Here is a 23926-nt window from a genome sequence, read left to right on the forward strand (position 1 = left end):
GGAGGGATCCGAGCGACCTTGTGTCCGTGTCAGATCCAGCTGCCGTGTGCGCCCGTGGGAGGTACCGGCTGATGCTGCTTCATTTATCTGAGAAACTCCTTGAATCCTGGAGCTGAGCTCACTCCACAGCCCAGGGCAGGGAGACACATCTCTGGGAAACAGAGCTGGGGTTGTATAGTCACATTTTACTCTGCGCCCAGGTGTAAGCAAAGGATTCCTGTAATTTGCCTTCTTGAGTGAGAGGGGTTTTCCTCAGCCTGGCGCTTGTTCCTGGGGAGCAGAGCCCGACCCCCCTGGCTCCAAGCTCCTTTCAGGCAGTTCAGAGATCAGAAGGTCTCCCCTCAGCTCCTGTTCTCCAGCTGAACCCCCAGGTCCCTCAGTCTCCATCACACTTGTGCTCCAGCCCCTCACCAGCTCCGTTCCCTCCTCTCGCCTCCCGTGCTCCTCACACTTTGGGTGGGTGACGATCCCTATGCCACCTCCTCCTTGGCTCCAAAACGCAGGATGTCCCCCCGTTCTTTCCTGTAGCAGCAGCTGGGTTGTGCTGAGCAGTTCTGAACACGCTGTTCTTGGCCTCCTGAAATCTCCCAGAGACAGCACATGGGTAGAGCAGACCAGTGTGACTCGGGGATGCTGGACTCGTCACTCCCGCATAAGTCATTCTCCTCTCTACAGTGCAATTGCATTGCTTGTAAGAGGGGACACGCAAACTCACCTACTGCTAAACTCGATTCTATTACACCTTTAAAATGTCTTAACATTCCCCAGTGGGAATTGTTAGTGTTTCCTAAATATCTCATCACTTCAGTTGACAAATGGGGTTCATTCCGCAGCTTATTCCTGTTTTCCCAGGAAATCTGACAAACACAGACGGATTTAGTCTCTGTTGTTGTCTGCTATTCTTTATTATTTCTCCTGAATTATTTCTGTCAGCCCGTGTTCTCGACGCGTCCCGCTGGCAGGCGCTCGGGACGCAGCTTGGTGCTGATTTCCCACAGCCAGTTATTAAAAGCGATATCTCCAGTTTCCCGCGTGGGCCGCTCGGCTCTCCGCAGTGATTTCTCTCCTCCCAACCGAAGATCCTGGAACCGTCCATCCCGCCCGCCCATGGGCCTCTCCGCTGGGACATGGTTGTGGAGGGGCACGGCCTGAGCGTGGTCCTTGGGTCTTGGGTGGAAGATGCTCTTATTTGATTGCTTTTCAGTTTACTAGAAGGCAAACTGGACACTTTGTTTTGCCAGGGGCTTGAAGACGATCATGTAAAAGAATCTGTGCTGAAGTAAGTCAGTGATCACCTGGGCATCCTTCTGCATCTGGGATTCACAGGCATGACACAATGTCTTGTTCCGAGCCGCTGGCTGACACGGGCCAGTGTCTGCAATAATAAGCTCTCCCTGTGAGCAGACTGTTTATGGGCTTGTGGCAAACGTCGGGATTACGGAGTTTTCTCTTTATTGATTCAGTGACACAATCTCTGCAATTAATTCGGTGGAAAATTTGAGAAAGCAAACGTTTTTACCAGGTTTATTTAGGATTAGCCAGTTCTTAACATCTGCATATCTAGGCAGCCTGTCCTATACACACTGTAATTTATAGAAGCCCTTTAATGGATTCCAAGTACTGTGCAATCAATTAGAAACCTGATGTTTAAACAGCAGACCCAGACCTGGCTGCCTGTTACTCAATCCATATTCCACTGGGTGAATGGCAGGAAGATGACTTGGAGAACGTAATTCTGAACTGGCTTTTGGGGGCTCTCTTTTCTGTCGCTTTCTAATGAGGAGAGCTTCACTTCTGAGGAGACGGGTCTTTCTCAAGGCGGATGTTACTGGGATTCTGGTTTTGTGGGGTTTTTTTAGTGTTTTGTTTTGTTTTCGGTCTTCCCAAACGTAGCAGTTGATTTTCCATTCTCTTCAGTGGTGACTACCAGAGAATCCTGGTGATGACAGATGGGATGCAGCACTCTTGGGACCATTCCTCATGGTGGAAATTACAGAGGGCAAAGAGTAAAGTGTGCTTCCATTCTACTTTCAAAAAACGACATGCGTTTGAGAACATGAACCCTATGAAATCCCATGGTCCTGTTCCACCTCCAGCAGGACCGCGTCCCCGAGGCTGGGAATTGAGCGCTCTCCACTCCCCGGTTGGATTCCAAATTCTACTTTTGGAAAAGTTTTACTTCTTTTTGCATATTTTGGAGGTGAGCGCACAAGTCACGCTGGCGGTGAGAGCACTTGCAAGGACTCGGTAAAGCCTGATAGATCCTTAGTGGGGCTGCGAGAGCCAGGCTCCACATTTGAGAAAGATTTTCCAGTTCCTCCCAGTTTGTGCTGGAGGGAGAGCAGCTCAGCTTGGGGCCCTTGTCCTGATGTAGCCCGTGACGTAACTGCTCTTTGATGGTTGTGAGTGTCACGGTTGAGCGAGGGAGGCGCAGTCCGTGGAAGGAAGGTGAGACCACTGCTCCTCGCGGGACGTGGCGGGAGCAGATGGGGAGGAGGATCCAGCCGCAAGGGCCAGGTGGGCAGGGCTGCACGGAGACCTTTTATTTTCATAATATTCCATTTTCCAAGTTGCTTTTCACCATTTAAAAATGCTTCAGTTTTCTTTGTGCTAGAACCTGCTTATCTACAGTTTAGTTTTAGGCCTTTTTTCGAGGAGGAGCTCGCTGGGGATGTGGTACAAGCAGATGCATCTCAAACCTGTTGCCAACCTGAGTCCCATGATGAAGTGCTGTAAGGCTCGGTTTGCCCAGGATGGAGGAGCGGGGAAAAGCTGGGGTTACTCACTAAAGGTGTTTAAAGCAATTTCCCGAAGCACCTGCTGCTGCTCGGGCGCTTGCACAGAATCAATGGAATTGCTGTTTAGAACCATGTGAGAAATTCATACATATGCATTGAAAAATCTGAATCCGGAGGGACTGTAAGTGCTGTTTCTTTGTGTGTGGAACCTCAGACAAAGGGCAACGTGACCTCATGAGATATTTTTGGTGTAGAGATAAGACTGAAGAATTACAAGACCTTTAAAAAGTGCAAGCAGGAGAGACTGCAGGATGGTCTGGGCTGACCCTCTTCATAATGTTCCTGGTGTCTGTTCGCGGTGTTTCGGTTTCTTAGAAGTTCATGTGTTTTCTGAACGTCGGGTGCTCCTGCCTCTAGACCTATTCAGGACGTGGTACGTCAAACATTGGGCGATAACCAGATGCACTTAGCCAGGTTTTTATGAACCTTTCTGTTTGCTGGGCGCTTTGGCCGTGGCGGAGCTGGGGCAGCTCTCGCTTGGGTTCGCAGCACAGTAGCGGCGCTTCCAAAGAGCGAATACTTCTTGCAGATGTTTTAGATCAGCACTTAAACCAGCGGTTCTCGATGTTTGTGATCTTCTTGCCGTTCTTATTTAAACAAACTGTTTGGTGGCAGAATGATGTGGTTTTCAAGGTTGCGAGAGGCCGAGCACTTCGCGCTGCTCTTCTGAGATTCTGCTGTGTATGATTGAGTCCCCTCCCAAGACCAAAGAGCGTTTCCAAGCGTTGCTCTGTGTGCAGAGCGCCGGTCTGCGGTGTGCCGGGGCAGCACGGGCCCGCGAGCTGCCTTGGGTGAATAAGAACCTTCTTCCAAATGTAAACCGAGCAAAGACCTTCGTTACTGAAAACTGAGCATCCTGAGAGCTGCCAGGGAGTTTAGGCTAAAGGTGGAGTCACTATCCCTTTGGGGGTTTAAAGGCGTTTAGACGAGGTCCTTAGGGACAAGGTTTAGTGCTAGAGTTGGGTTCTGGTTGGACTCGATGATCCTGAGCGGCTCTTCCACCCAAAATGGTTCTATGATTCTGTGCTTGATCTGTTTTTCACAATGATTCCAAAAGGCCGAGTAACGCTTGGGGTGTGTTACACGTGTGTACAGTGTCGGGGGCAGTGTTTTTACACGGCTCTGTTATCGCCTTGGTTTGTGGCTGTTTCCCTTCTTTCCCAAGATGGGATAACGTTGGGAACTGCAGTGGGATCTCCCGTGCCTGTGGGACCGTAGGGTCGCAGTACGAATAAATGTGAATTAGTCTAGTTACCCAGGTTGTGAAAGGCTTTGAGTTTTAGAGCTGAAATGTACTAGTTTTGCTGCAAAGTATCATTGATAATAATGATTTATTATGAATTCAGCTCTTCATGTGTTGAATCTTGGGGTGAATTTGTGGAGGTGAAAGCTGAGCTCATCGCTCAGAGAAGGGCTTAGCGTTCCGAGGTGCTGAGTAATGGGCAGAGCTCGTTGCAGTCATTAAGAGCTGTGGGTATTTGTGCCTGTGCAAATTGGACCTTTATGTGGATGTCGCTGTGTGAGTTTAATAAGCTCACTCGCGCCATCCAAGACAGAAAACCGTGGCCCTGATGCATGGTTGCACCATTAATGCCGATGGTAAGTTAAGGAAGTGCTAATACAGTGCAGAGGGCGCTTGCAGGCGGCGGCAGCCTCGGGAAGCAGGAGGGCTCTGGGGGATTCCAGTCCTGTTCTGTGAGCGTTTCCAACCTGCGGCTCGGCTCTACCAGCACAGAAAGCCACGGTGGCTCCTGACCCTGCACAGCGTCGTGCAGCACAGCAGCTCCCCGGGGTACCGTGGCGTGAAGCACACTTGGGTCTCGGCCGGAGCTTGGGGAGCTTTTATTTATTGCAGTGAAGAGCAGCGAGTTACGGTAGTTTCTAACTCTGCCCCCTCCTTCAGAAGAGGCCCTTGCGGTGCTCCCTGCCCTGCACAGCCCGGGGCGCTGCAGAGCGGAGGACGTGTCGGCAGTAGCAGCAGCCGGTTCTCTCTGCCCGGCCCGTCTCTGCCGCCTTCCCGTGTCTCCTGAGAAGTGTCACCAGCGCTGCCAGAGCCCCCGGCAGCCGAGGTCACATCTGGAGCGGTGGGTTCGTGAACTGCGCCGGGGATCAGATGGCGTTGAGTCGCGCTGCAGACGGCCCGGCCAGGGAGCTCCCGCTGGCCCGCGGTCCCACGAGCGCCCGTGGTTGTTGGCAGCCGCCCACCGCTCCGTGTTTGTCTAACAGAGGGGGCCAGAAGTGGTTTCGAGGAGGAGTCGCCTCGGACTCTTACAGGGTTGGGTGTCTCCTTGTCTTCAGACACGTCTCCAGCGGAATGTGAGCTGGAAACGAGCCCACGTGTCCCCTGTGCAGACGTGTCCATGAGACCCTCAGAGGCCTGCTGTCTCTCCCTGGTTTGGGAAAAGTGCCACAGCCGCAGGATAAGCAGGGATGGCGGGTTGTGTAACTTTCTGGAGATAAAAATAAATACATTTTGGCCTCAGCAAAACTGAGCACGATACACTGGTACATTTGACAGACTCCCTTGCGCGCATACAAAATATATAGAGAAAGCCTTCTGAGCAGGGATTTCTGTGATGCTTCCATGTTTTTCTTTTAAAGGGAAGTGCTAGTGCAGAAAGGCGTTTCCTGAGATACACGAGGAATGGTCTTTACTCCTCTGGGTATAACGCGCTCTGAGTAGGTTTGGTCTTGTCTACCAACCACGTGCTGTTGAGCTTGTCAGGATCCGCTTCCAGGTGGCAGCTCGTCTGGAAGAGGGACCGGAGATCCCCCCGTTCCTGGTTGGGACGGTGCTCTCCCATCCCCACGCGTTGTGTCTTCAAACCTGCTGCAAAGAGCTGAGAACATCTGCCAACCTTCCTTCTCCCGCTTCGCCTCACCTCCCTCTGGGGGGCTACAGGGATGGTGACATTTAGGCTGCTGTGCCAGGACATCCCAGCACAGTCCCGTGCTGTCCCGTTGCTTTCCAGTACTATGGACCAGTGTCCATCTGCTGGTTCTTCATCTGTCCTTGGCGCAGGAACTCTACAGGGTACAAACTGGCTTTTTATTCTGTGTGCAGTGCCTGCAGGGTGGACTTATAGGCACCATGGTAAGATAAATAAGAGGGTTCCTATCTTGGACAATATTCATCTTTAACGTGTGCAGGATGCAGGACCTGCCGCATGGGGGGCACAGTCGCTGTGAGGGCTGCAGAGGACTCGCTCTGACCCGTGTAGGGAAGCTGTTCTGTTATTATAACGCAGGCAGCCAGTCTGCAGTGCAAAGACTCGATCCATAGGGGCTCAGCTGCAATTACCAGCTGCTTTCTCCTATGAAGGACCAGGAAACTGCTGTGCCGTGACAGCTTTCAGCTGCTCCTGCTTCGGGATGAATGTTGAACTCAAACCGAAAACCCTTCAGTGTCATCAGCAGACCTTGAGGCTCTCAGGGGACTTCTTCTAATGTATATTTTTCATCCTGTTTAAAGAGTCTCCCCCCAAACCTTCTGATCTCCCGCCGTTTGCACACGCAGACGTCGGCACGTTTTTCTCGCTGCATGTTATCTCTGCGAGATTTCCATGGGAAACTTTCCAAGCGGGGATAATTTCACCGTCCCTTGCAACCCACAGGGGAGGTGGCCGGACCGTCCGTGACCTGGGAGCCCGTCTCCTCCTCCCACCAGCTCCGGTGCCGCTCGGTGCCGGCGATGGAGGTTCTGCGTCCCCGCAGGACTCGCCTCCCGGCTGCTTCGCTGCTCTGGCCCTGATCTCACCGCCTGGGAACAGGGGGACCAGCGCGGTCCCGCGGGGATGCGGGGGGCTGCGTCGCATCCTCGGAACGCGGGGGTGAGACCCGCGTGGGCTGATCGTGCCGGACGAGAGCTGCTGCGCTACCGGGGCTTGTGAAAACATTTGCATGTTGTAGATCTGTTATCTGAAGCTGTAAAACTACCTGTAGAAATGGATTCTAGCACTAGCAGGATGTGGAGGAGACTATCCACGCTGAAGAATAGTGAGGGACTTCTAAAAGAAATTACGTAGGGCATGCACAGATGCTGCTTAAGCTACAGAAGAGTGTGCTCTTGGCATAAACTTATTTTTTATTATTATTATAACCATTACACTCTGAAAGCTCTGCACAGCAGTTACTTAATGTACCAGCTGAAAGCAGATGCCTGAGAGAGGTGTTTCTTTTTAAGTTCAGTTGCAGAAAAACGCCTGGGAAAATAGCAGTATGTATTTTCCAGAGTCTTTCCTCACTATGTGTCCTGTCCAATGTGCTTCGGTTCCAACTTAAAAGATGAGGGGGTTGAACTATAGGTCCTGCAAGCACAACTTGGCTCCGCTCGCCTCCCCGCACGTCAGGCAGACAGCGGAGGCTCTGCCCCCGTTGCCCCGTGCTGCCTGCTCCCTTCATTGCTTCGCATGTGTGGTTGGAGCTGCCTAAATCATTGCGTTGATGATGTGCAAGAGAGAACAGGCTCCAGCTCCCTCTCCCTGGGCTCTCGTTGGCTTTTGCAGGAATAGCAGCACAAGAGGGAAATGGCGACTTTTGCAGTGAGTGAAGTCCGTTCTGCCTCAGGATGCCCCGGGGAGGAGCAGCGAGATGGGAAAGGGCACTTCCAGAGACGCTCCTCACCCTGCAAACCCGCGGGGTGCCTGAGAGCGTTGGCTGCAGGCTGCACGGCTGACGGAGGACGGTCCCTGGGGATGAGTGATTTCCTACAGATGTGGGAATAGTCATCGCTGAGCTCTCAGAGCCCGGGCTGGGGGAGCGCTGACGAACCGGCAACATTCAGTCGTTTGGTCACCAGTTCATTTACGTTGAGTGGACCCAGTTGGTGTCCCTGAAGCAAACCCTCACACTGGCTCGAGGGCAGGTTGGATTGGGGTCCGTATTTTGGCTGTAGAAACACTAAAACAGCATCTTCCCAACAGTGCGCATCCCGGCATTCGTAGATTCAGTGAGGCTGATGACTTGCTGCCTCTTGCCAGGTCTTTCACAACACAGGTCCTCCCCGAGGGATGGAGATTCTTCGTCCTTATTAGAAACAAGCGGGGCTTAAAATGGGATTCTCCTAGTCCAGATGAATGCCCGAGGGGCGAGACACTTCCCACAGCTCATCTGGAGTCTCTTACCTGTCTGCAATTGGTTTGACACGTGGTAGGACAAAACTTTCTTATGCAGTTCCCGGTGTTGCTTCGGTCTGGTTGGACTGATGGCATCTCAGACCCCTTTGGGATTTGTCCTCATTTCCTTGCTTGGCCTTGACAGCAGACAGGAAGCACAGGAAATGAGAAGTAATTAAATCAGTGTTTTACAGATTGATTTGTCTGGGGTCCGGTTTGAAGGATGGGTGAAGGCTTGGGACCGGGCTGAGCCTCGAGTTCCCGTGAAGCGTTCCTCCGTCTACCAGAATAATGTACCGGATTTCATTAATAATGACAACCCCTGGGTCCTGCAGCACAGAACGAGGGCTGACGGGATGGTCTGCTTGGAGGTGGTAATCTAAGCCTGATCCATTAGATCCTCGGGGATGTCAATATGTCATAATAACCTAAGTGGCTTTGGGTATTTTGTTAGTGTTATTTATATCTGGAGATCAGCAGTTTATCAGCCGTCAATACCCAGTGGTGATAAGGGCAAGAACAGACCAGAAAGTGATACTTACTGAGTACTTTTGTATTGATTGCCTTTACTATGGTTTTGTATATGGTTTTGTTACCTTTGGCGAAAAAAGGGACCAGGCAGCTGGACTTGCTTTTGATTATTATGTTTCAATATAGCCAGAGGCTTTTTGGCTTCCATGCTGTAGAAGTAAATCTATTCCGTTATTCATTGTTGTTACTTGTTAAGAGCTTTCACTGGGGAGTTGGACCCCACTTAGGGAAGCGTCAGACTCGGTGGGAGCCGCGGATTCCCCTCCGCCTTCCAGCGGCTGAGGTGCGGAGCTCGGAAGAACCAGCTGGAAGGAAACCCCTGGGATCCCACGAGCGAGGACGGATGCTCCGACACCTCCAGTTCAGCCCAAGCAAACGTGCGTCTCATGGATCCGGTTTTAACTGCAAGAAGCCTTGAAGGACTCGGTTGATAATGCTGGTCCCATCCATGGCACCTTCTCACCTCTGTCTTTCTCGAAGGCTCCAAAGGGGACCCTTTCTCCTCCAAAACCCCGCGCTGCTTCCACCCAGCTCCCCGGCTTGTGCTGGAGCTCCCCGTGGAATCGGTGCTGGGGTTGGCTGGGCTGCCTCCTGGAGACATTTGGAAATCAAGCGTTTGTCTTGAAGAAGTAATTCTATAAAGTGCAGGATGCCAGGTTCATGTCCAAGATTCTTTGAAATCAAGGCACTTCCTGTTATTTCGAAGCGTAACCAGGCCGTCGCTTGGACGAGCTTTGCGGTGCTGTTAATGTCAGGCGGCCGTAGACATTCGGGTTTTATTGTGCCAGCAGTTCATGGACGGGTGTTCATGTCGCTGGTGAAGAAGTGAATGAAATTCAATACTCCCCGCCGGGCCCTTGTGGAGCTGCTGGAAGCCTTCTACACTTGGAGGAGAAGTGTTTGGGTTCCTATTGCTAAGAAACAAAAGGATTGGGATAAAAACAGCTCCCAAACACCATCCATGCCCAAGTCCCTGCACTCCCACCCCGAGAGCCGAGCGCTGCAGCCTCTTGGAGTCACAGAATCACAGAATCGTTTCGGTTGGAAGAGACCCTCAGGATCATGGAGTCCAACCGTAACCCAGCTCTAGCACTAACCCATGGCCCTCACATATACAAAGTAGAAAGGGACACTGATTCCCAAGAACTTCTCCATCACGTGATGGTGGAGCCGCGGGAGCTTGGGGGAGGTTTTCTGTTGTTTCTCCATCCCTGTTGTTCCTATGGCCTCCTCCTGTGGTGCCCCCAAAGCCCACCTGGGCGGTGGGAATGAAGATATTGGGGGTCACTGCAGATATAATCATATCCAACTGAACAACAAGGTGTCACATGTACCCCAAAAGCCTGTTTTTGTCAAAAATAGGTATTTCTTTACACAGGCACATGGAAATACACCATCAAAATACATTTATGCATCTTGGAAGCCAAATCCTCACAATGATAGTTTCTTGTAGCTGTGTTAAGATAAACTTGGTAGCAGCATCTAAATAGAGAGCGGGGGAAAGATCCTGGAGCTAATGACCAAGCAATGGGAACAGTGGGCAGAATGTATTTATGTGTATTTATTTGGCTGGATATATCCATTCGACATCCTCAGCCCAGTTTGCAAGAACCCTTCAGTTGTAACTGACCTCAATCCACAACAAATTCTTCCATAATTTGATGATCTCTTTAGGACTGACAAGTGTCCCAGCGTGCCTCCCAAAAATCCAGGTACTGCAGGGGGAATAGTACTAGTACGTTTAGTACCTAGAATAAAGCACTGGCTTAAGGCCATTAATGCCAGCCCTTCCTCCGCGACATGACGAGCGACAGAAGGACAAGAAGGCAGCCTCTAATTAAAACAGCGATGGCATCCAGAGCCAGTCACAGCGCTTGGAGAAATAGTGGCAGAAAGAGCTGTTTTGAGAACAAGAAGTGTCTGTGTCAGGCGCTTGGAGTCAGATGGAGTCATTAATGTCAGATTCTCTGGAAATTGTTTAATCAATTCTGATGGGGGCGGAGGAGGAGAAAGATGGGATGGAGACAGGTCATCTGTGGGGATTTCCATGCCGGACTTTCTCTATGAATATTTTATGAGTCAGCTGGACGAGTTTGTTTGGATTCTTTTTGTGTGCGCGTCATTAGCGTTTGTTTTAACGTGGTACGTTGTTCTGGTTCGATCTGGTGTTCCGAAGGGGCGGGCGGTGTTGAGCAGCGCCCTGGGGGCAGCGTCCGTACCTGGGCCCACGTCTGCACCGCGACCCGACCCGTCCGCTGGTGCTGGGGAGGAAACCCCAGCCTGGCGGCAGCGGTCACGGGGCGTTCGTTTATCCTGATAACATACAGGGGATTATTCAGAAATGGGTGCGCAGAGGCGGAAGGCGGACGTGATGGTTCGTGATGCCGCCATCGCGTCCCTGTGATTATTAAATACCGCAAATGGTTTTCTTTCCTTTCCCGTTGATGCTGGTGAGCTGGGCTGTTTGGGTGGCAATCGCCGACTTTCACGTGGATAAGGGACGCGCTGCCAAGTCGTTAAACAAGCGAGAAACTGTGGAAATTTTTGCATTACTTCACTTTTGCAATTGGCTTTAGTGGGGGGAAGCCCGGAAGGGACTAATTAGCCTGTGCACACATTCAACGTAATTCCACATTTCTTCATGCTAAGGCAGCTCAAGCTGATCACGTTGCACTGAAATGCACCTTGCAGCGAGTGTTTTCTTCAGCCTGGTTTCATCTCTAATTGCAGGGTTTTCAGCACTGTTTTCAGTACTATTTACATTGTTTTTTTTTTCCTGAAACGCACGTGCTTTTATAGCAGTTTTGCAATGACAATTAAATGATTAAAGCGTAGGGAGCGCGAGTTGCGTTAACTGCAGATAGAGCCATAATGAGTATAACTGTAATTTTGCTTCTGATAGGCTAGAGGAGGCCTTGGTGCCACAACCCGAAGCTGAATCAAGCCTTCGCTTGATCGTGACATTTGGAGAAGTCATATAGAACTCATGTAGGCGCAGATCCTCTTGTAGCCCGCAACACCTCTTCAATCAAATAGACTCTCCTGGCAAAAGGATTTGCTTTTGCTGCTGGAGAAACACCTTTAAAACTCATTCTCTGGCCCGTGTTTTTATGCTTGTAAAAGCTTTTTGTGTGGATTGGGGCTGTTTGTGCATATTTTGTGCGCTGCTTTCACCCCGGCTGTTTGTCCAGCTCTGTGTGTCTGACAGAGGCGTCAGCAGCTCGTGTCGGCTCTTGCAGTGAATTCCAGCGGAGCCGCGTCCAGTGAAAGGCGCTTTGGAGGCCGAGCGTGCGGGACCTGTTACGCCCTTTAAATCCACGTTTTGCGTGGGGTAAACCAGCCTGCAGACACTGCCCCGCTCTTTGCATATTTACCTTAAGTTTCTTGGTTCCACTCTAGTTCTTAGGATAACTGTGAATAGTAAATGTCTCCACATCCTGACTATCACGTGCACCTTTCCAGATCATCAGCCTGTCCATAGACCTTTTCCTGTCTATTCAGCGTGATGTTTGAATTACTCGCTTTTGGTGTGCGTTCCTCCCTCGTTCATCTTTGCATCCATCCCCTTCACCGGGGGGGATTTTCCCCTCCCGTTTTTTTCTCGTTTGCTGGCATCCTTCAGCTTTCGCAGCACAAGGACCTGGATGCAGCGTCCCAGGTGTGATCGTGTCGAGTCAGCGTTTCCGCGCCGGCCTCCCGGTGGTCTGGCGTCCCGGTCACAGGGCAGCGCCGGAGGAACCGGCTCCTGGGGCATTTCTCAGTGCCGTACGGGCTCTGCCAGCGTTGGGTCTCTGGGGTCACCGATGCGCTCCGGCCACCCACGGTGTCGGCATCTCGGCATCGCTGGCGTGTCCCGCGCGGCCCCAGTGCCACCGGGGTCGTGCTGACAGCGCTGGGATCACAAGGAGGGATACACCCACTTTATTGTTTCCCATTCAAAGAAATGTGGAAAATTGCCTTAGGTAAAATCCGAGCTATGAGGACCCACCAGGAATATTATAAAAAGCAGAAAGGGTAACTTAGGCCTGAGCTGTGTGGTTTTCTTCTTGCAGTGCCAGAAAATTCCTCCTCCTCCTATCTATACTCAGATTCCTGCAGAGAATAAGTGAGCAGAATGCATTTATTCCTGAAATTGCCTTTAGAGTCTCTTGCTGGAGTCTTGTAGGGTCTCCCACCCCGTGTTTCCCTGAGTATAAAGTGGGTAAGGATAAGGAGTTCTGCACTGCAGATTTAGAGCGGGTGTTACGGGCACCACCATGGGAGAAGTGGTCTGATCATCCTATAGTGAGCTGAGAAAGGCGATAAACTCATTAGTAATTAGTGACATTATAATAGTTATTCACTTGGCAGTGATCTGGCAAATATTGCAGGTGGCATAAAAGGTAAATTAGATTAGTTAGTAGCAGGGCAGACCGTCAGGAACTTGTGAAGGATTCAGCCGGGCAGGTGAGCGGGCGGGCTGAGGACAGCTTACGTGTGCCGGCAGTGAAACCAGACGAGTGACACCGAAGGCACCAGCTGCAGCTACTCGACTCGCTTGCCTGTGAACCGAATGCAGCAGCTCAGGATGAGATCACGTTCCAACTCCTGTTACTGTGTACCAGAAATCCAAAAAGCGAACAAGTGAGTTTAACAACTGTCCGAACCAGACAAGGAAATGCTTATTCAGTCGCTGCAAAATTAACCAGGGGTGTTCTTCACCATAATACATTATCAAACTTCTGGAAATTCAGAAAGTCAGGCAAATTGCAAATAATGTGGTGCAGCTGCTGTGCCGAGGCTGCGAGCAGCGAGGTCTCAAAGGCTTTGCAGGGAAGGAGAATTCCCATGGCTGCAGAAAGCGGGAGAGAAGGGGCAACGCGGCCCCAGGGGAGCGATGGGCCCCCAGAGCCCTGCGAGCCCCCAGACCTCCTTCCCCCCAGCTCTGCCAGGGTTTCACCCACGTGAAGGTTTTGGATGTGGCTCCCAGTGCTGAGACAAGAAGTGTCTGACTCAAAAGGGTAGTTAGATAGCATATATTAAAACTAAGCCTCTTAAAGCCTGCAAAGGAATAAGTGCTTCATGGTTTTAAGTTTGGACTATGTGTAAGAGTTCTCCAGATTGATGTGTTCCCGTTGTGGGGTTCCGTGTGGCTCCTGACCGCGATGCTCAGGTTGGGGTCATTGTGTCTCTGGCTCTGGTCCTGCCTGTGGTAGCTGTGCCAGTTCCTCTTGCCCTGAAACGCCTGTAGTGGTTGCACAAAACTCAACAATTGTGCATTTGTTAGCAGAACACAGCAAATAACCTTTCAAAAATGCATCGAGTAACTGAATTTTATCTTTTTGTGTGTCTGTGTGAAGGAACTATTTCCTAAATGAGTCTCCGAGCTCGTAATGGCCAGTTAGCCTCCTGGGTTTCAAATCATCTCGGTATTAGCCGGAGCTGTGACGCTGTGGGAGGTGTAAGTTGCTAACTGCGGGATTACGAATTCCACAACGAGCCCGGATTTGCTGACGCAAACTCCAACTGTGGATATTAGAGGGATCTGGTTACAGCAAATGTTGTGGAGCGGGAGGATCCCTTGTCCGGGGTGAATCTTCGCGTGAAGCGAGCTGTCACTGATTTGGCTTTCTGATGCAAATCATATGAGCGTATTAGAGCCACAGAGAAACCAGCGTCACGTTGAAGTAATTATCTCCATTAACATATTATAGCCGTCAATAGATGGCATTTGCAGCAGCGTTCTCTGCGTTATGGCAGCGTCACCTCCCTGGCTTTCCTCTTCATGTTCGGTTTGGTGTTTGTGCAGGTTCCCATTCTTTTTCTGTTTCGCTCCTCTCCTGGGTGTTTTACACAGGGGCTCGGGGAGCTGTAGGAAAATATGTGTTGTAGGATGGCTCAGTCAGCGAGTGTCGGAGGAGCTGCGATGTCTCATTTCAGATTAAATCACGTGTCCCTTTTTATCCGGGAAGAGCCAGCCCCGGCGGCTTTAATGAGGCTGACGGAGGGGCCGCTGGACACAAAGAACCTGCTCAGAGGTTTCCATGCAGAGTGTAATTGCGGGCAGTGCCAGCACAGGGCTGATAAAGGAGTGATTCCATTTTTTAAACGGCAAGGTGATTACCAGCGTAATGACAGAAAGGAAGGAGGGGCAGAAGGAAGCCTCGAATACAAATGTGGACAGAAGAATCAGGATTCCTGGATTCCCTTTGCTCCTTTGGCTGTGTTAGCATTCAGTCACTGAATTAAGAAGGGATGTTGGCCACCCCTAACAATTAATTCTGTGTACCCTGGTATCTATGGAGCTAGCGGGACATTGCGGACGTGGGTTGGATGTGGCAGTCACTGTGTGCTCTCCAGCCACCAGCTCCACCCAGATCATGAGAACCTGGTGATGAAGGGTGTTCCATGGGGTTTTTTTGTTTGTTTGGCTGGGTTTTGGCGTTTTGGGGTTTTCTTGAGGGGGGAAAGGGATGGGGATAGATGGCATTGCTGTGGTTTCTGTTGGAGAAGATAAAATACTTGGGAATATCTGGGCTACCAGCAGAGCCCGGTTGTGTTCTGGAGAGCTCCTGCTGGTGCCAGGAAACACGAACTGTGCCCCCATGTAGCTGTTGGACACCCAGACCCAGCTCTGCTGGTGCTGCCCCGGTATTTGACGCTAGACTGGGGCTACCTGGGCACCCGTCTTGCCTCCCTTTTCTCTAGTCTGAGTCTGAAATCTGTGCAGGAGATTTGCAGTAATTTTTGTTCATTGTATATATATATATATATATATATATATGTATATATATATATATATATATATATATTTTAGGATTTACTCTACCTTTACTCATTTAAGTACTGGAATCCTCAGTGCTGCTGTTTCTGTTCAGTCTCTCTTCAGTCTGGCTGCTCTTTTCCCACCATTCTGGTTTGGAATGTGCTTTACTGGGAGGTTACTAAACGGTGACTCATGGTGTTGTGTGTTGTGTGTCTTTGGATCCCCCATTATGATGCTTTAGAAGGCCCGGTTTTCAAAAGCGTATGTTTGGGGATTTCTGAAGACCAGACTTAAATCATACAGAATAGAAAAAGAATGGGTTGCAAGAAGTACCCAGCTTCCAAAATTTAGCCTCTTAAAAATCTGAAGGGACCTGTTTTGTGTTACCTTATTCTTCTTGTGCTGCAAGTGCAGGAAATTACAGTCTCCATTTGCTAAACGGCAGGAGGCCAAAGGATTTGTCTCACTCTCACAAGTATTTTTCAAACCCATATCACGTATCCTTCCCTACGCGCTAATGCGTGGACAGAGGAGAAATGAATGTACAATGGGAAGGAAGGATGACCGGTCTCGTTCTCTCGGGTAAATCTAACTCATGATGTTGTGCCAAACATAAAAGAGCCTGGAGACTGCGGTGTTCACGTTCAGCGATAGCACCATATGATTTAAAAATGGGTGTTTTCTCTCTGTGTCCATCCTGGGTGTCTCATCCTGGCAGGGGCCGCAGCGTGCAGGGTGCATCGCAGCCTTCTGGGCGGCTTTCACCAGCGTCTCCATGCGTGAGAAGGGTTTGAACCACCAGAGGCTGAGCTGGGGTGGATTTCCTCAGTCCTGTGCATCGTACGGTGACAGACGGGGCGTTTTGAACCGCAGCACAGGCTGAGAGAGACGATTGAGACAGCCAGGCTGGACCGTGACGTATTCAGACTGTTACGAGTGCCTCGGCTTGTGTTTGAGGATGGGGAAATCAGGACATTTGGGTGACACTGTGCCTTGATTTCAGACTTTGGGCTGTTTGTCTGTATAGAGACACAGACGTAGGATGTAAGAAAATACTCCAGAAGAAGAAGTAGGCATCTGGGCAAAAGCTTTTGAAGATATTTTGTATTTAAACAATTACCCAGTGGTGTCAATAACATGCTGAATTAATCCAGGAACGTTGTGACTCTACTTTTGAGGTGGGAATCTTCTTTTTTTTTTTTATCATGACGCCTGTTGCTCATAGGTACAAATCAAACGAAGAGTATGTGTATGTGCGAGGCCGTGGAAGAGGGAAGTATGTATGTGAGGAGTGTGGAATTCGCTGCAAGAAACCCAGCATGCTGAAGAAACACATTCGCACGCACACAGACGTCAGGCCATATGTCTGCAAGTACTGTAACTTTGCTTTTAAAACCAAAGGTAAGAGACAGTCAGCTCCTGGCTCCTCTGCTTAGTGTATTGACTGACCAGCCTCCTCGGGGAAGGGAAGGTCTTCCCAGGGTCTGGAACCCCAGGAGTTGGAGGGAGGGGGATGAGGGAGTTGAAACGGGCTGAAGGCTCCAGCAGAGGAGCAGCCCTGCGTTCAGGCTCGGTGGAGAGCGCTGGCTGCATCTGCGCCATCCGCTTTGTGCTTCTTAAAGGGAATAATCCTGAAATGCAGCTTCGCTGGCAGGGCTTTACGAACCAAAGCACCCCGGAGGGGGAGCAGCAGCTCCTGGTGCGGGCAAACAGCACTGGCCGAGCGCACGGAGACGGTCTTTGAGTGCCTTTCTATGCGAGTGCTCTACGATCTGTTCGCGCTGCATTTTCATCCTTCGCGGTTGCATGTAGCTTCGACATTTTCTATATCATACCAACAGGCTTTTTTCTCTAAAGGCCTCCATTCCAGGACATGTAGTCATTAATGATCCACAGCCTCACCACCACCAGATAGTCTTTGCCGTCACCATTTCCTCGGGGGGTGTGCGAGTGAACTCCACCAGGAACACGCAAAACCACACGCAAAATGAAGTCTCCGAGAGACTGTGGGTGAAGTTTTCCAAAGTGCCAGGGGTGCCCGGGTCCCTTTAACTTCCCATAAGATGCTGGAACTGTAGTTTGACGACTCTCCCTGCATCGTTGGTTGCAGCGAGTTTTGCAATCGAGATGTCGAGTTCAGTTCTTGATTATAGTTTGACATAGACGTGTAAATGTTCACTGTCTGGAGCTCCACCATTGCTCTTGGAAGACAGATCTGGGAGAGTTAATTACTCATTAAGAGCGTCAGCCCCAAAAAGGGGTGTGGGGAGGAGGCAGCGAGTGCTGCGTGGGGCACGACACGGGTGTTCTGAGCCGTCTGTGCCCGAGCAGTGACCGGGCGGGTGACGCAGGGCGGGCAGTGCCTGGGGGTTTGCTGGTGAAGCTGGTGGGCGACCTCTGGGAAACACCGTGTCGGTGATCACTGGTCAGCATGGGGAAGTGATACCGAACTTGAGGCCGAAATCTCATCAGACACATGCGGCAGATCTGAGCGGCGGTTCTTTCACTCCCTCCCAGCCTGGAGCTATTTCTGATTCATTTTCTTTCCCTTTCCCTCTTGCTTTTGTTACTTTGTTCTGAGGTTTTGAGAGGTGGATCCATTCAGCCCTTTCCGCCACCTCTCCTTGCTTTCCACCATGCTTCTGTTAGGCTTTTATCAGGATGCTGCGATCAGACCATCCTTGTCACCATCTCTAGCTGCTTTGCTCTCCATCTCTGCTCCCTCGAGGCGCACGAGCAGCCAGCGCGGCCCGTGCTGTCGCACGTCGCACAGAGACGCTTTGTCCCCGAGGGACTTCTTTAGCTTTGCAGGAAAATTGCATGAGGATGGTGGCATGGCAATTCTGCCTTCAAAAGATAAAGGAAAACGTGTGGGGGTTTGAATGCCAAACTATCCGTTTGTCTATAGATGCATGAGGGGTCAGAACTTCCCCGGATCAGCGATTTCAGGACAAATACTTGCATGATGGTAACTTGGATTTGCATGAGAATGGGTCAGTGCTGCAAGGGGGTGACGGTCAAGCCCGGCCGTGCCCGCGGGCATCCTAATGTTCTACTTCGCAGCACTTGAGTAAAAACTGTTTGCTTTGCTGATGGAGACACGAGGACCTTTGGAAGAATTGCTGGAGGATGAGGAACAAATCAGCCTCGGGTGCTGCTAAAATCATCAAAGTCCAGTTACAGAATCATTGCTGTTGGTGGTGGGGTGAGAACCGGAGCTTTGCAGAACGGGAGGTTCCACGGCTCATTTTGCAGACCCCCGGAATGAGTTTGGTTGTGCCCCGATCCATTAGGATCCTCCTTCCCCGTGTGTGGTTTTGCAGCCCCAGCTCAATACAAGCTGAGCTGAAGCTCTTCTAGAAATCAGCTTGGAAAGTTAATTTCAGCCTTCAGCGTGTGCTCCGGGGGGAGATCTGTGGAGCTGCCTTCGTTTGCTGTGGTAGATCACTCCAGCATGATCTAATGCTCTAAACTCTCAAATAGGCTGGAAGCAGTTAAACGCTTTTTTATTATTATTTTTAATGAGGATCTTTATCTGGTTAAAATGAACCTCCCTCCCCTGCCCCCAAATCCATGTCTGTGTTCCAAGAGCTGGGAAAACTGTTGCAAAAGAAAGAGCTTTAAATATTTTCCCCTTTTCAGCAATTACGCTGTTTCTCTGCTTTTTGTGCGTTTCTGCCGCTGTGAGCAAGGCGCTTCCTTTGGGTTATAGAACTGCAGGGAAAGCTTTATTATTATTATTATTATTATTATTTTAAAGCCAATCCATGAGATGTTCGTGTGCTCGCTTAGCTGATGGAAACAGCAGCCTTGGAAACTCGGTTCGTAAAGATTTATTTGATTGTACATTTCTGGAGCAGATCTAAATGTGCCTCTTTAACGAGGTGTCTGCACCTCCAGTGCAGCCCCGCTCTCCTGAGGGCTTTGTTACCGCGGCCTCCAGGAGGCTGTTGAGAAGAAGTTAAGCAGCTTCTTCATTGTTTTCTTACCAGGAAGGAAATGGAGAAAAAGCTGCAGTGGAACAATTTTCCCTTTCAGGAAGGTCAGGGAGAGTTTTTCCCCCGACCGCGTTCCCGGGGGGTCACAGGAACCTTCCCTTGTCCCCCGTCTCCAGCCCGTTCCGCACGGCTCGCGGTGACGCGGGGTGCGGGTCGGTGTTGGTGTGTTCATTCTCCTTTGCCAGAGCTCTTTCCTGCTCTCGTTCAGACTCACACGTCTTGATTGCTGAAGATTTCTTACGATTTCTGGATAAATCGCGTGGAGCAGCTCAGTGTCCCTGCTGCTGCCTTTGCTTGGAGGTCAGGAGGGACAGGGAGCTTCATATTAATTTAAAAGGTGCTTGTGTAAAGGACATCAGTGCCTGTTGGCTCAAGACATCCATTTGATAGTCTAGTCCACCCACAGTTTCCAGACACCAGACTTCTCCATGTCCTCAGCCGCAGTCTTCCTTTAATAAATTAGTTTGTGCTTCCTTAAATCAGCACATGACAGGCACTGAGGTTATTGAACATGTTAATATATTAAATGCATTACCCCTCAGCCCTTACAGGCGAGGCTGTGGCTGCACAGTGTGTGAGGATTGCTGCTCAGGCAGACTCAGCGCTGCTAAGGCTGCTCGGGAAGCTCCGCAGCGGGTCCAGCTGGCGCAAAGCTCAACCAACAGAGAATCAACCAACAGCAGGGCAGTTGCGCGGTGGGTCTGTGAGTGTCCCCGCACCCGTGCGTGCTGCGGCCCTTCCTTAGCGCCCGGAACGGGGACGGGGCTCCGAGCGTCCCCGCAGAGCCGCTGCCGGACGAGGGTTTGGTCCGAACCCCGGTGGGGACGGGATTATCCTCAGGAACGCGCTGCCTCGCTCCCTCCTGCAATGCAGCTGAGACGTGTCGCTTGGATTGAAAACCGACCCAGTGGTCCAGACAGGAGGCGGAACGCTGTGAGCAAAAGGGCTTTGTAACTTACCAGGGAAGGGGATGAAAATAAAGGAATGAGAGCTCCAAGTCAAAGACAATTCAAGTGAATTATTAGCTGTTATTCTTTTTTTTTGAACAGTGCAGCTATTGAGTCTCAGCGCAATCCTCAATGGGAAATGTGCTAATTCTCTATGTTTTGAAATCTGCGAATCCATCCCGGGTACCTTTCTGGAAGATGAGGTTTTGGCTAATGCAAGCTTGATCCAGGAGACAGTGAACATTTTATAGCCTGTATCAATACAGACAGGCAGGCTCAGTGTTCACATTCTCTTCCTTACTCTTTAAGTCAATAAGTATAAAAGATAATAACACAAGTTAAACAAATTTAAATCTTTTGCCCAATAAATGATGTAAACTAAGGCTTTCCTTCTTGTGGAGCCTCACTTGGGAACACAGTATCCATGCAGAGACCTACATCAAGGCCTGTGCGTTGTTTAAGTCAGACACAAAACCCGTTTGGAGGGTTGATCGGGGATGAAGAACCGGTGTTGCTGGTTCTCCGTGTGGCTCAGCAGAACGGAGCCCGGCGCTGGCTGAGCAGCTCTTGTTCTTGCGTGTGATTTCAAGAGAGGAATACAACAATCCTCAAGTCCTGGAAGCTGTGACGGTCCGTGTGACAGCGTCACCCTGGACACTGGGATCACACAGTCGGTCATTTGTCGAGGTATTTTTGTTGTTGTTAAATTGTTCACTTTTAATAGGAGAAATAGAAGCATAGTGCATGCCCAGTACAGACAGGGAATCTCAATGTTTCTGTTCCCTAATTTTTGTTTTAACTCCACCACCTTTAAAATGTGATGATGGATATTCTGAAAAATCAATTTCCCTCTTTCAATTTAAATGGGAAATAGCTTCTGGTCCCCATTAAGCTGCTTTAAGTGCTGCTGGAACACGGGAGTTTCAGCTTTCTCAAAACAACACAAGTATTTAAGCTGCTTGAAGTCCAGAATAAGGCATCACAACCTAAGAAGAGCTTAAGCGGCCGGTAATACAGAGTTACAAGCGGGTGTAAAGCGGGAGCTGTGCTGATGCTGCGTGTTCTCCAGTGCAGCAACAGTTGGGCAGGGGTCACAATTTCCACTGATTCCTGGATTTATATACAGCCAGTTTATCTCAAATCTGGTGAACAATCCTTGGGAAGGACCACTTACCTGCTGAGGATCCAAAACTGCCTATTTAAATCCTGCTTCCCCACCTGCTGGTTCCTCCCTTCCTTCTTCCAATATGGTTTTTCTCACTGTTTCCAAGGAAGCAACACTATGTGGGTTGTTTTTCCTTTGGAGCCAGAACTCTGTAAGGCAACAAGTAGCTGTGAGTCCTTCCTGGTAGGATTCGTATCCAGCTTCTTACTTAGGCAAAGCAGCGTTGATTTGACTGGAAATGGGCCAAAGGACTTTAGCATTTAATCCTGCCAGCATTAATTAAGGGGTCTGAAAACACAAACTGTAAGAAGAACCCTGGTAAGACAAATATCATTGTCCTCCAGATTGCTCCCAAGGTGATAACTCAGCTGCTGTAAATAAGCCTTGAGCTTCCCTAAAACTGATGCAAACTCAGGTCAGATGAAAATCCAGCCCGCTGAGTCTCTTCCACGAAAGGAGAGCAGCATCCCTATTTGCTGGAATTTCTTCTGCATCCCTATTTTGTTGGATTTCTTTTCTGCATCCCTCCTTTGCTGGGGTTCCTTGTTGCTGTGCACCCATGGTGCTGTGCATGGACAGCCCGTGCACCAAGGGATGTGCAGCAAGAGCTTTGCGGGCTTATCTTGTTCATCAGCGTGTGCGGGTATGGCCTTATCTCACCAAATGAGGACGAAGGAGGACGGAAAGCAGAATAGAAAAAAGCAGGAGAAGGAAAGCAACCCTTGCTATGAACTGGTCCTTTGGTACTTTACATAGAGCCATTCTCAGAGGGGTTTTGGCTTTGGAGCTCCCCCGGTGCGGGCAGCAGAGCACATAGGGAGTGTGAGCTGGCTGTGAACAGCACCGGGCTGAGGAAAAGGGCTCATGTACAGCCAGCCTGGGATCTCTGAGGTGGCCACGGTGGCCACCACGCACCTCTGAGGACCAGGCTCCCTCCCTCGAGCGCTGTGTTCTCGCCCAAACCATCACATCCAACAGCCGCCCCCGAGTAATTCGTGTTACGCCCTCCCACTTCAGTCGAAGCCAGATGCGTGTAGTGCAGGGGATTTATGAGCTTGTTTTGAGGATGTGGTAGCACCAAAATGCCTGGGGACCTTCCCTCCCCACCGTTCCCACCATGGGGATCACAGACCAGCCCCCTGCTCCCCCCAGGCCTTGGTTTGGGCTTGTTTTCTGTGTTCATCATGGTTGGAGGGGATCCAGTGAGGGGTTTGCTGTGGTGACTGAGCAATGCGGGTCCTTTCTGCAGCCGAGATGCACTGTGCCGCCTGGACGGGCGGCAGCAGGCTTGATTGCAACAGGCTGAGTCACTTTGTCTTTTTGCCTGTTAGGTCCAAATTTAAATTCCAGTTCCATGAGGCCATAATCTGGACCCGTTGGATATTTTCTGGTGAAGCAGTTTTTCTGTTTAAAGCAGTAGTGGTTCACTGGAACCGGAGGTGTCCGTGAGAGCAGGATCTGTGTGACTGGGCGTCTGTGGGTCCACAGCAAAACTCTCGGTCCAAAGTGTAGAAGGGAGATGTGGTTTGGAGGAAGGATCTGAGCCAAGGTGGCCTCATCCTCCTACCTGAGTGTCCTCACCATGGGGCTGAGGGGTTTTAGGCATGAAGCTTAGAAATAATAAATCTCTTATTGGAACTGGTTTGCTGCATTTAAAATATTAAATATCCTTTGAATCCACATCCTTGATGGGTGCCAGATACACAAGGATGTATAGTCAGCCTTTGTCTCTCTTGGTCTTTCCTGTTGGAGCCATTCCATTTCGTATAAAATGGGCTAAATTAATAATTCATGGGCTAAAGAGAAACTAACTTGGTAGCTCAATGGTTGTGGCATCTTCTGAGATGTCAGGGTGTCACGGGTAATTCTCTGCTCCAATGAATAGTTGCTTATTTATTTACACGATGCGGAGCAGCGGGAGGAGAGGTTCATAGAGGTTCTCAGTGCTCCCACCCAGCTCGGGGACCAGGGGACTCTGGGCTCAGGGTTCCTGGTCCTGCAGGACCTCTGTCCCGACTGAAGGTTGTAATCAAGTGTGAGGATTCATTTTTTCGGTGATTAAAACAAGCCTGGTGCTCAGCACTGCTCGGGAGTTGTAGCAGACGGGGAGGCCGATGGCACATCGTATTGCCGCGGTGAATTGGGGTGCTCAGCCGGCTCCAGGGCTGTGCTGGGAGGTTCAACAGCCCAGGTTTCTTCTCAGCAGCAGCTCAGCCCATGAGAGGTGTGGGAAAGAGAAAAAAGGGGCATTTTTCCTTTATCTCTCCTACCCTTAATTCTTCTCCTAGTTCCACCTACCTACCTTTTCCCCCACAACAAAGGTTCCCCTTTGTTCAGCGTTTCCCTTGGACATAATTAGGGCTAATAACTATCTAATTAACCTGCCTGTAATTTGGGAGTTAGCATTAGAGGGGTGCCCTGTGATGCCGGCGTGCCCACGAATGACCCAATCACACCATCTCAGAGCAATAACCAATGGCTTGATAATAATAACCAACGCTTGTGCCGAGGTGGGAGATGACGCTCAGTTGAGACGTGTTTCTCTTCCCTGCTTTCATACCATGTTTCTTTGCTGCACCATCACAGCTGAAGGCAATCCAGGACTTTTGTCCCCCATAAACCCAAATG

The 23926-nt window shown here is 50.3% G+C and overlaps 1 protein-coding gene across 17 annotated transcripts in view; it reads left to right on the plus strand.

Moving 5' to 3' along the window:
- HIVEP3 (HIVEP zinc finger 3) overlaps nt 1-23926 on the plus strand; it is a 158729-nt gene that overhangs the window by 119731 nt on the left and 15072 nt on the right. For all 17 annotated transcript variants that reach the window (XM_065041381.1, XM_065041382.1, XM_065041394.1 and 14 more), the window contains one exon: nt 16414-16589. In XM_065041381.1, coding sequence (XP_064897453.1) covers nt 16414-16589 — 176 coding nt within the window. The remainder of the gene's footprint in view (nt 1-16413; nt 16590-23926) is intronic.

Source organism: Columba livia, chromosome 26 (assembly GCF_036013475.1).
Source record: "Columba livia isolate bColLiv1 breed racing homer chromosome 26, bColLiv1.pat.W.v2, whole genome shotgun sequence".
Taxonomy (NCBI): domain Eukaryota; kingdom Metazoa; phylum Chordata; class Aves; order Columbiformes; family Columbidae; genus Columba; species Columba livia.